Raw genomic sequence first — 12,600 nt, forward strand, 5'->3', positions numbered from 1 at the left:
GGGGAGTTTGACATCACTCCCGTTTTGGCCTCCAAGCTTTCCAACCAGGAAAGTCTCCTTGACTTCAAGAATGAGAAATGTATAGTCTCTTATCTTTTATCTGGGCAGGGCCCAGCCTCCTCTCTCAATTGAACTGCTATTGATATTTTGGAGTTTCTGTCCACAGGGAATGAACTCCAACTGCTCACCCTGGTGGGAGGCCCATCTACCTCCTGCCTCAAATCCTCCCTGAGAGACGTACACCCCAAGAAAACTTTATTGGGAAGATGAAGGGTGAAGGTCTGTCTTCCGTAGCTTCTTCAGGCTGGCAAGGGGCTTGTAGACCCTACCTAGCTGGGGTCACGGAGCTCTCGCCCTATCTCATTAAAGGGGCCCCAAGGTGGCTTCTGTTGTTATTTTGGCAGGATCAGCTGTGGGAAGTGGCTGAAGTCCCTGCATCACCATTGTCCTGTGATGCCCTAGAGAAAACAAACTAAATAATTAGAGAAGCAGGGGCTAACAATTAGTAAAAGACTGTTAAAATCAGAGACTCAAGCATGTTTAGGAATACGGTCAGCATATTGGCCATACTGATTTATATTTTTCCTAGTGCCCTGCTGTCTTCTCTACTGTTGCAAATCTGCAACTAGGACATTTCAGTCCAAGAAGCAGGCCTGGGACCAACAGGTTGAGGCCTTCCATCTTAAGAAGAGAGAAATACTAAACATTTAACATAAATCAGTATGGCTGAAACCATGAAGAAGGTTATAAGAAAATGGAAACATCCCATCAGAAAGTTTCTAATACCTTGCGGGATCCAGGAGAACAAGTTAAGAGAAACAGCTTTCAATTTCCCCACCCATACTGAATAGTGAGGATTGGTGGTTAATCGTCTGTTGAAGCCAGGTGGCCTGCTGTTGCGTTTTCTCAATATCGGTCTGTATCTGGGAAGAGGTGTTAATGTATGTGCAACAGGAAATGTTGGCAAATGCCATAAGCCCTCCGTGTTCTGCCAACTGATAAACCAGGGCCAGATGGTTGTCAAATACCACCTTGGCCAGTGAGTCTAGAGACTTCTGTAAATTAGTAAGAGAGTCAGTGGTATTGTTAGCTATGGTGGTAATAGTTACAGATAAGTTTTGAAGGACATGTTGATGGGCGGCTACCCTCCACGATGGTAACAAGGTGTACCCAAAGAAATAGCCGTCTCCATCTAGGATGCCACCAGGTAAATCTAGAGTTAATTGAGTAAACAGGTTTAATAAACTTAAATTCATTTAAGGAGTGGATTGAGGAAGGAGTAACCAAGGTTGCCAGCATATACTGTGTGGACATGGAGTTACTGTGCAGGCAATTAGTGGCCCATCGTTTCTTATCTACCTGGCATATGAAAGTGTATCCTGGTGGGGTACAATAGACTAACAAGCTTAAGGTTTTATGATCTAGCCATCCAATTCTACTGTTTCAGAAATGTACTCCAACCATATACCCAATGCCTTCCATCCATGTTTGTCCTGGTATCTGTTCCTTTAATGTGGATCCTTTTTCCTTCCAACTTGTTTCTTGTTAGGATAGGCAGCTTCAGGCCTAAGGTGAATTCTTACAGGTTGGGCATGTATGGCCATTCTAGGGATTTCTTTGTTCCACACTGAAGGATCCACTTCTTATACGATATGGCTGGGAATAGGACCTTGCTCTTCTGGCTGGTCTGTCTTACTCAGAGTCAAGGGAGAGTGTTGCAGCCTCCTAACTGGAGTATGGCCCTGACCTCAGAAGATCTCTTTCCAGTAGCAGGGTGGGACACTGAGGCACAACTAGAAAGGCACATGAAATCAACTGAGGCTCACATTGACAAGTGAGAGGCCCAGGGAAATAATGGCTGTGAGGCTTTCCATTGACACCAGTTACAGTACAGCTTTTGGAAGAGGGAGGTCCAATGTGAGAAATTAAGACAGAGTAAGTGGCTCCCATGTCAACTAAGAAATGGATTTTCTTACCTGCCATGTCAGGACTGCCCGGGGCTCCTCAATGGAGATAGACCTCTTGTTAGGGGGACCCTTAAGAAGCTAGAATCTCTGGGCCACCTCAGTCATCCAGCATGGCCATTTCAGGAGGGGGAGCCCCTCTTCCCCTTTGGGATTGAGGGCAGTCCCTCTTCCAATGACCTGCTTGTTTGCAGGCTAGGCATGACCTGGGGGAGGGGAGTGGGGTTCTTTCTGGCACTCTTGGACCCAGTGGCCAGTTGACTTGCATTTGTAGCATTCCTCCTTGTTGGTCTTACCTCCAGATGGATAGTTGGACTTTCTTGGCCCCCTTGGGTTGTCCTGAGGTCACAAGATATGGCCGACAGCAATGGCTATCAGTTGTGCATGAGCCCTGGCCTGTCTTTTCTCCAGCTTTCCCTCTGGAGCTTGGTCTTGATTATTGAATACTCCAAGGGCCACATCCAGGAGTTGAGGCATGGAAGTCTGTGGGCCAAATTCTAACTTTTGAAGTTTCCACATATTAACAGCATCAGGGACGGGCTGGCTGATAAAAAGTGTTGTCCCAGCAGGGACTGACCTTTGAAAGTGGAGGGATCTATGTTGGTATACTTCCTAAAAGCCTCCACAAGCTGTCTGTGAAAGAAGGGGCTGGATTTTCTTTCTTTTCCTGGGTCACTACTTTAACCTTCTCACAGTTAAATAACATCTTGATACACTTTCTCATCCCTTCTAATACACATTAGATTATGAGTTTCCTGGCTTCTGTTCCTGTCCAGGAAGTATAATTCCAAGGAATTATACCTGGGACTGCATCTCCACCCAGAGCATATTCAGGTTGGTCTCCGGCAAGTTAGTCAGCAAGCCTCTGGGCTGCTGTCCAGATTCTGTTTTTCCTCAGAAGTACAATAAGTATTAGCTTGGCCAAAATGTTCATTCAGGTATGGAAAAACCCCAATGGACATTTTGGCCAACCCGATAGGACTCCTTGGACATCCTTCCAAGTTAAGTCATAACCAGAATTAGAGCATGAAACTCTTCATGAAACTCTACTTGGGTCTTCAGAAAATTGTTTCTGTTTGCTTTGGGCTAAGTTGGTTAAAAAAGGGGACTCTGACTGTCCCTTCACCTTTGCCACTTCTGTTAGAGAGTGTAATTTCCCTGATCCTGGGTGATAGGAAGCTCCAACGGTGAGAGGACAGAGGGACTAATCTCTCCTTTCTGGGGTAACTGAGGGGATGGAGGGACATGAGGAGGTGGAGTTTGGGTTCGGTCAGATGGATCTGGAAAAGTAGGGATACTGTCAGGAGCAGGGGGAGCTAGGTATCCCCCTGAGAGATGGGCGAGCTTCAAAGGGGATCATCTAAAATAAATGATGGTTTGTTTTTTTTTTTTCCTGGTTCCCCAGGTTTTGAATTACAAGAGCCACATAGGGTGGAATTTTGGTAATGGACCATGAAAGCCTGACTAGAGGGACCCTCAATCCACTCTCCCATCCAGTGGCAATAAATATGCAATTGCAGGATGGTAATATAGAGACCCGTCTTCAGGTAGTTTTTCTCCATTCCCCAACTTATATGAAGGCCAGGCACTGTTACAGTAGAACTTAAGTTTTCCCTTTCCTAGCCTTTCTGTTAACCTACAACCGAGAAACCTCCGGGAAATGGAATCTGTTGTTCCAAAAAACATTTGCTAGGAGACTTTGACCTGAAGGGGTTCAGGGTGCCCCCCAAATTCCTTCCAAACCTGATGGAGTTTCCAGACCTCTACCATCCCATAGATTTCTGACACCTCTGGTCTCCCTTAGTACCTTTAGGTGTCCTCCCCAGATGGCCAGGCGAGGACATATGAACCACTGCCGACCAGCTGCTAGGACTTTCCTTAGGAGGGATCCCTCGTCTATACAGCTTATGTCCTATGATAAGTCTTCCTACGCTGGGGTGTACTCCTCGTGACTGAGTATCTACAAAGTTTATAATTTGGGCTTCTGGGTAGCGGCCAGCCTGATAAGCTGTCTGTAGCAGTGTGTATGCTGCCAAGGCCTGGAGTGAAGGGGGTCCAGCAGTTGCAAAATAGAACCCTTGAAGGAAATGGAGTTGGGCACTATGGAAGATGGCACGGGGTTGAAGGCTCAAGGGCTGGGAGGCAGAGAAATTCTCACAGTAAATTTCTGGGCATTGAGTGAGGTGAGACACTAGACAGCAGAAAAACCCAAAATCCTTTGCCCTTTCATCCTGAGAAGTGTAAAAGAACTGGGCTTCGGCTGATGACTTTGTCTCACATAGGCAGCACTGGGTCTGGCAGTGGTGGGGACACAGTTTAGGAATAATATCCAGGAAATCGTTCCCTAAAAGGTTGTGGAGATACGAAGTGAGAAAGAGACCCTGCTGTGCAAGTAAGGTGGGAAGGAAAAGCGTAGTGGAAGTTTCCATACTGGACAACGACAGAGGGAGAGTGGGTGAGAGAGACCCCTTGAGCTCCTGCACGTTTGGAAATCATGTTTCCACCATGTCTCAAAGGACAGAGTCAACTGTCACACAAGTGTTATTTGAATCTGCACGGCCTGGGGGACTCCTCTGCCATCCTCAATGTTGAACAGGCAGAAATTATGCCCTGTGGGTCTTGAAAAGAAAGTGAAACGGAGAGTGAGAAAAAGAAAGCAGGAGTGAAAGTCAGTGGCCTCAAGTCGCAGCTGACTGAAGCCCAAGGTTTACCTTGAATTCCTGGGTTTTAGCACCAAATATGATCTTGGGTGGCTTTGAACTGCAGCAGCTTGAAGTGGGGCTTCCTTTCCCCACCTGAGATTGAGGTCGGGTCTCCGCAGTAAATACTGAATCCTAGCCACTAGACCAATGGTCAGTGACAAGGCCCTGGCCCTTCAGCTCTGCAGAAATGAATTCCCATGAAGACAGAAAGTAATGAAACAAAGAACACGTTTATTAGCAGGAAAAGCATACAGTATGAGTGGATACACGGGTGGACTCAAGAGAGTTGCACCCGCTTGGTAGTTTGAATCATTCATGTGGGGCATTTCTTCCAAGTTTCCTTTGGCTAATCATTCCATTCGTCTGGTCCTGAGCCTGTGTTCGGTTTAACTCAGGATCTTCCCACGAGTGCAAGTGCATCTCTCAGCAAAGATGGATTCCAGTCAAGAGGCCTATGGGTAGCTTGACATCACTCTCCTTCTAACCTCCAAGGAGCTATAGGGGAAGGTCTCCCCGATTTTGAGCATGATAAATACGTGGTCTCTAGGCTTTTACCTGATCAGGGCCCAGCCTCCTCTCTCAATCATCCTGCTATTGACATCTTGGAGTGTCTGGGGGCGGGGGGGGGGGGGCCGCAGCTACCTCCTGCCTCAACTATACGAGCCCGTTTATTTCAATTCTGGCTTCTGGTGACCACCCATCACACTGCAGAAACCATCTCACCACTTACTTTTCTCACTTTGGGATTTCCTGGTGACTCAGACGGTAGTCTGCCCGCAATGCGGGAGACCTGAGTTCGATCCCTAGGTCAGGAAGATCCCCTGGAGAAGAAAATGGCAATCCGCTCTAGTATTCTTGCCTGGAAAATCCCATGGACAGGAGGAGCCTGGCGGGCTACAGTCCACAGGGTAGCAACGAGTCAGTCACGACAGAGCGACTTCACTTCCTCACTTTACGAGGTGTCGTAAAACATCGTCCGCTTCAGTGTCTCTCCTCGGTCACCGGCTTGGAGCACGTTGGCCACGTTGGCCCTCCTGACCCTAGAAGGCCCCCAGCTCCCTCTGCCGGAGGGAGGGGCGCGCGGTGATGACGCACTGCGCTGTGCGGCAAGACGCCGGCCGCGGCGCGGGGGAGGGGTGAGGGTTGCGGCAGCGTCAAGCTGGCGCGTACCACGTTGCAGCTTCTCGCTTTGGGCCAGTCGGTTGTGTTTCAGGCGGCCCGGCAGGCGCGCAGACAGGTAGACCGGCGGACCGGTGCAGATGGCGACACTCTGTCTGACTGTGAATTCGGGAGACCCTCCGCTGGGTAAGGGGCCGCGGCCGCAGACCTGTGTGGGTTGCATCAGCCGAGGGAGGAAGCGGGGCGGGGAAGGTCGCCGCACCCGGGCTTGGCGCAGTGGCGGTCCTGGTCTGGGAGGTTAGGCCTGCTTCTCTCCCCGGAAATGTACACGCGGTGGGCTCCGTGCCCCTCGCTCTCGGTCCCTGGCAGGTGGATTTGCTCCTGAAGACGCTTCTGGGCGTGGAGGTGGGCGCGGTGTGAGCTCGGGCAGAGCGGCATGAGGCTCAGCTTTGGACTTTCTCCCCCAGAAAGATGACTCCTAGCTTACTCTTCTCTCCCTTTAAGCAATGATGTCCCCTGGAGACCAAGAGCTGGACGTAGAAATAACATTTTTAAAACTTAAAATCCCAGTACTTCGTTCCCCCTCGTTTAGCGCTTTCCTCCAACTCTGCTTATCTTTATTTATCTCCCTTCCTTCGTGCTCAGAAAAGCTTGTCAGTTCCCTTGACTCAAGTTTTCTTCACGTTTCATTGGGTTCAAAGGAAACGAGGAGGATGATCATAGAAGCATTTAAAATTTTAACCGAGGTTGCACTTATGTTAATTAAAGGTGGCAGGGTAATTGCTGGAACACCCAAGTACACTGCGGACTGATGGGGTTCTTTATACACATCCGATGGATGTAGTAAATGTCAGAGTAAAGGTGGGACTTGTCATCTTCCTGACACATCTTAAATTGGATTTGGAATTGCTTATTCAACGTGGCCAAGGTTACTGTGGATAGATAGCTTAGACATTCAGCTATTTCTTCTTTTTTATTGCTTTGAGAAATTACGCAAAATAATTTGATCAGTTTATTGAGCTCTTATTGTTAATGCATTTCTTAATATAGACACGCAAGTACTTTTCTAATATTTGAAAGGCCCAGATATAGTTGGCCACATCGTGCTGAAGAAATTTCTCAGTACATTCTCATTACAGGGTGTTTTGAGCCTTTTGGAACAAAAAGCACAATTGAATGCTGTTTAAAATATTTTAAAAATGATGATGTTTTGCCATATTGTTAGCCCATCCAATAGTTATGGGCTAGCCTTACACAAAAATCAATAAACTCTAATAAAAGAAATGGGTTTGATTCTGCAGTTGGAAAGTGCTAGACAATGTGACCTCATGGTTAACAGCAAAGACATTTGGTTCCTGGAGATCTGGGTCCATCCTGCCTGCCATTTACTAGTTGTGGAACCTTGGCAAGTTCCTTGTTTGGCATCTTCACAGCTTCCTTGTTTAAGAAACAAGGAATAATATCTTCTACATACCTTTGATGGCCAGAATCAATGATAACTGTAGGTCAAGTTCCTGACCCACTGTAGATTTTCAAGAATTAGCTAGTTTTTACTAATGTTACTTAGAAAAGCAGTGTGAAGATGATAGATCTGTTTCCTTAGTAAATTATGAAATTGAGAACCATATCTTCAGTATTCTGAAAGGAGGGTCTTAAAAAATTTTGTTGTCCTTATGAATTATAAACCAATTATAGGATATATAGTTCTATTTGCTTTCCTTCCTCTTTTTTTGTTTTTGATTTTATTGTTCCTAGTAATTTAATTCAAATACATTCTGTCTTCAGTCAATAACATTAGATGAAACATTTAGAAAAACATTGCATTGTGAGAATTTCCCTATTTTATATGCATTTACCATTTTTTTAAATGTTAATATAATTTTAGACTTAAAAAAGTACAAGAATAGAACAAGGAACCTTTTTTTCCTCCAATGCCTTTGAAGAACATACTGCAGATAATAATGCTTCAACACCCCAGAATACACCAATGTACATCTCTCTCAAGTAAGAAAACTCTATATGACCTCACAAGAGCATACAAATCAGGAAATACTCATCGATACAATTCTCCCATCTAATGCCCAGATCCTGTTCAGAATCCTACACTGATTGTTCCTACGTTACCTCTGTAGCTCAAGGATCAAAATCTAGGGTCATGCTTCATGCCTACTTGTCACGTCTGCCCAGTTTCTTTCAATGTGGAATGGTTTTCTAGTCTTGCTTTCATAGGTTTGACCTCCGTGGAGATTACTTACTTGAAGAATGTCAAGGTTGTTTCTCGTGGTACCTCATGACCAGATTCAGGCTCCATGTCTTTGGCAGAAGTAGCACAGAAATGATTTGTTGTTCTTCACTGCAGCCCATTGATTGGTGCCTGAGTTTTTTCCCCATTACTGGTGATCTAATCTTGAGTACTTAAGGTGGTTTCTGACTGCTTTCCTCACTATAGAGTTATCCCTTGTGCATTTAACAAGCTTTTTGTGGGGAGATGCTCTGGGACCATGTAAGCATTCCACTCCGCATCAAACCTTCACCCACTGGTTTCAGCATCCACTGGTGCTTCCTGCCCAACTTGATTATTAGTAAGATGATGCCGGATGGTGACCATCCAATCTGCCACTCCTTCACGTATTACTTGGAATTTTTTTTTTTTTGGTGAGTTTTTTTTTTCATTTAAAAAAATTTATAGGAAAATATACTCAATAGATTATACTCTGTATTATTTTTCATTTTCAGTTTTTTTCACATTAGCAATTTCTTTTTTTTAAATAATAATTTCTTTTTATTATGTAACATTCAGTTCTTTTTCAGTTTCCCCTGGCTGCCTCAAAATTATCTTTATACAATTGGCTGGCTTTGCATCATTTTCTGTTCTTAAAATTAAGCATATTTTCAAAATTAGTTTTATTGAGTTCTTTTTTATTTTTGGGTGAACATGCCTGAAGTTCACCAGTTTTAAGTTATAAATTGATTGACAGATATGTATAATGTATAACCACCACAGTTATGAAGTAAAATATTTCCCTCACTTCAGAAAATTTCCTCATAGAACTTCATATACATTGTGTGTGTGTTAGTCACTCGGTTGTCTCCGACTCTTTGCGACCCCATGGACTGTAGCCCGCCGGGCTCCTCTGTCCACGGGGTTCTCCAGGCAAGAATACTGGAGTGGGTGTCATTCCCTTCTCCAGAGTTCATATACATTGGGTCATGTCAAATTATTTTGTGCATAGGATAATTTTTTGAGATTCATCTATCTTGTTGCTTGTAATAGGAGTTAATTTAAAAAATCTGCTGTGTAGGGTTCTTTGCTATGGATACTCTTAAAACTTAGATTACTTACTTTAGTGGTTAAATTGGCCCTGTTTGCCAGTGGGAGCCCCTCCGAGCTGGCCAGGGGGTCCTTTCGGCATATCTCTTACCATTCTTTGGGTACCTCTTGGTTTCCAGCACAGTGAAATTTTCCAGGTTTGTTTTATACCTTCTCTAGCACAGCCCTGTTCCCGGTGGACCATGGTATTTAGAAACCAGTATCTGGGTGCTAGTTGTCTGTCTTCGATAAATTAAGGACAAAGGATTAATGCATATTTAGTAAACTTTATGATAATGTTGAGAGACAGATGACACCGTTCTTAAATTTGAGTTCTGGCCTGCATTAGACCTGCATGTAAAGCTTGACAGCTACACATTTACTCAAGGGCTTTGAGCTAGTTATTTAACCCCTCCGCACCTCAGTTTCCTTGTCTATAAAACAGAGATAAAGGTGCCTACCTCTTAAGGTTACTCCAAAGATTAAAAATGTTAATGAAGGTAAGGCATGTAGTACAGTCCTTGCCACATAGTAACCTCTAATGCTGTCAATAGCTTTTATACAAGGTACTATTCTAATTTTTTCTTTTCTTCTGAGGGAGGGAAAGGTTCATTTCCATGTCCCCAGCTGGACACTGAGCATTTTCAAAAGCAGTTGGATTATGCCAGGGAATGGTTTCTGGTTTGTTACTTCTCTAAGACCAGAATGCAGTTTGCATCTGCAGACTATCGGGGAAAAAATTTACTCTTCACAGTACTTAACATTGTTTTGTTGACTCATCCTTATTGCTTTATGATTCAGGTTTTAAATACTGCATTGTTTATAAAGAGAGAAGTCTTTTCATCTCATTATTTTTAGGAGCTTTGTTGGCAGTGGAACATGTGAAAGACAACGTCAGCATTTCTGTTGAAGAAGGGAAAGAGAATATTCTTCATGTATCTGAGTAAGTGTATCTTTGCTTTCGGTACTCAGCAGCATTTTTTAAATATTTAGAGTTAAATGTTGTATGCTTGTTTTACTTGGTAATGGGTAGAATATCCCGAAAAAGAAATAAACTTTTCTTTCTTATTCTAAAAGAATTATATCCAACCAGCACAGCATTGTAAAGCAATTATCCTCCAATGAAATAAATTTCAAAAAAAAATTAATATCCAGAGACTTATATTTGTCAGCAGAGTATCTAATCACATGTATAATCTGTCAGAAAGAAACTGGAAATGTACAGAAAGATTTATGTACATGTGTTTTAATTCTTTTGTAATTCTGGTGGAAAATTGGAAGTTTAATGAAGTTAATAATAAGAGGAAATAAATTTGGTAAGTCCACAGCATAGAGTATTAGACATCTGTGAAAAAAGATTATGAAGAATTTCTAATGTGGATATGTTCATAATCTAACGTTAATAAAAAAGCAAGAAATAAATGTGAAAGTGCATATCTCCAAAGAAAAAAAACTGAAAAGGATACAACACCTTTAAGAGTGTTTCTGAGTTTTGGAGTTGTGGTGTGTTTTTTCCTTTTTACTTCTCTGTGTTTTCAAAATTTTCTATAATGAAGGTATACTGTATATTCTGTTTTTTTTTTTTAAATATTGTATATTCTTGATTAAGATGGATTATTTGCATCTCAGGTATATGGAAGATGGCATGCCCTTGGATTTACCTCTTTCTTTTGGAACTCACTGAAAAAAATTAAAAAGAAAAGGAAGGGAAAAAATTCTTTTGTTTAGCAAAACTGAGGCCTAGACACAACCAGGTTTGATTCTTTTAAGGAATCTTTGCCAGATCGTGGGACTTGAACCAGGTTGTAAGCAGGCTTCAAGGGTATCCTCAAGCAGGGTGCAGATATGGAAATGGTTTAAATGGTCTGTAATAAACTGACAGAAAGACTTGTATTGGAGAAGAGGCAGCATGCAGAAAACACTCACTCACACACCCTCCTCCTCCCCCTGTCTTCCTTCCTCCCATTGTGGTTGCATCAGAATCTTGATTAGATCACTCTGTAGTGTTTACACCATGAGGATCCTGTAAGTTGGAGTCACTGCTGAGCTACATATCACGATTGCTTTTCATGTACAATTTTTACTTTTCCATGGAATAGTTACTTGCTTTGCTTTCTTCTGAAATCTTTCTGATCCCTGTGTTTTCTGTGGGACCTCAGGAAGCTTGTGGGCATCTTCCTTTAGGATCCAGTATTCAGAAATTTCACGATAATATGCTTTAGTCTGAGTCCATTTTTCATCTGTTCTACTGGGTGCTTGGCTACTCCCTCTCATATGGAAACTTAGAAATCCTCTTTTGGGGATTAGAAAATTTTTTCTTTGATAACTTTCTATTTTCTCTTCTTTATGTGTATGTTGGGATTAGTATTCTTATTTTCTTTAAGGATCACCTTCATTTTCCATTTTTTTCCCCCATTTTCCTTCACTTTCTAGAGAGGTCTTCAACCTTATTATCCCATTTTTCTATTGAGTTTTCCTTTTTGCTGTTGCATTTTTCATATCTGAGAGTACTGTTACTTACTATCTAGGTAAAGTATCCTGTTCTTATTTTATGATTACAAACATAATCATATGTTTTTTTCACTGCTCAGAGGAAATTTATGTATTCCACTTTTAAACTTTTCCTTGATTTGTTCACTTTACATCTGTTTATTTTGGTCTCTATCTTTTGAGTTACAGGCTTTCTTTAAATATTTGGTAACTCTTGATGGTTTTCCAAGATTTTGACTGGGAGTTTCAGACTCTAAGTTCTGAACTCCAAGGTGGGCTGGTCATTTGTGAGCTTCACTCTGGGTAATCTGACTGAACAACTGTTCGTTTGAAGGAGCTTCTGGTGTTAGTATCCTTGGTTCTTTTCCTCCTGGGTAGATCAGATTGTCCAGAGAAGACTTCCAGTGTCCTGTTTGGAAGGTGAGGATGGGCTGGGACCAGCATATTTTGGAAGCTGAGGGTGGCACGAAGGCTGAGAATCTCAGCATCCAGTGTACGTTTATTCTCTTGTCACCTCTGTTGCCCAGCTTGCCACTGTGCCACATTGCCCCCAAGTCGAGAGACCCTCTGTTTTCATCTTTAGAGAATAAAGCTCCAGTTTTTGCCAGGACTGGGCAAGAAGGGTAGCCCAGCTGTAGAGAATAGGGGTTGGAGCTATCTGTGTTTCTGGCTAATTTTTAAATAGACTTTTAACCAAGCCTCCTCATTTTAGTCCCTGGTTTTATTGATTTGTAAGTCTTTTGAAGATCCTGAAATTTAAATTGGATTGGTTTTCAGCTTTGTCCATTGTCCAGTTAAGATTCAGTTTTTTCAGGCCTGTTAACTCCATCTGCTTTCTAGCTTCTGAAATTTTATTGCTGTTGTCTCTTCTCCCTAGTCTCTCTCTCCCTTTTTTTTTTTTGGGTTTGTGTCTTTTTAAACATTTTACACAACAGTTTTGGTGAGGTTTGATCTGCTGTGTTTACCTGGAATTTGATAAAACTAGCTTCCTTATAACAGCATATCCTTGGCTTTA

At 42.9% G+C, this 12,600-nt stretch overlaps 1 protein-coding gene and 1 long non-coding RNA gene across 2 annotated transcripts in view; one reads left to right on the forward strand and one right to left on the reverse strand.

Moving 5' to 3' along the window:
- Positions 1-4,880: 4,880 nt before the first annotated feature.
- LOC122451857 lies at positions 4,881-5,455 on the reverse strand. Its single transcript, XR_006272520.1, has 2 exons — positions 5,397-5,455; positions 4,881-5,118 (listed from the first exon to the last, which is right to left on the reverse strand). It is a non-coding gene; the product is annotated as an uncharacterized LOC122451857 (long non-coding RNA).
- Positions 5,456-5,784: 329 nt separating this feature from the next.
- EPRS1 (glutamyl-prolyl-tRNA synthetase 1) overlaps positions 5,785-12,600 on the forward strand; it is a 60,995-nt gene continuing 54,179 nt past the window's right edge. Inside the window, exons 1-2 of the mRNA XM_043484881.1 lie at positions 5,785-5,971; positions 9,954-10,038. Coding sequence (XP_043340816.1) covers positions 5,926-5,971; positions 9,954-10,038 — 131 coding nt within the window. The 5' untranslated portion in view covers positions 5,785-5,925. The remainder of the gene's footprint in view (positions 5,972-9,953; positions 10,039-12,600) is intronic.

Source organism: Cervus canadensis, chromosome 13, assembly GCF_019320065.1.
Source record: "Cervus canadensis isolate Bull #8, Minnesota chromosome 13, ASM1932006v1, whole genome shotgun sequence".
NCBI lineage: Eukaryota > Metazoa > Chordata > Mammalia > Artiodactyla > Cervidae > Cervus > Cervus canadensis.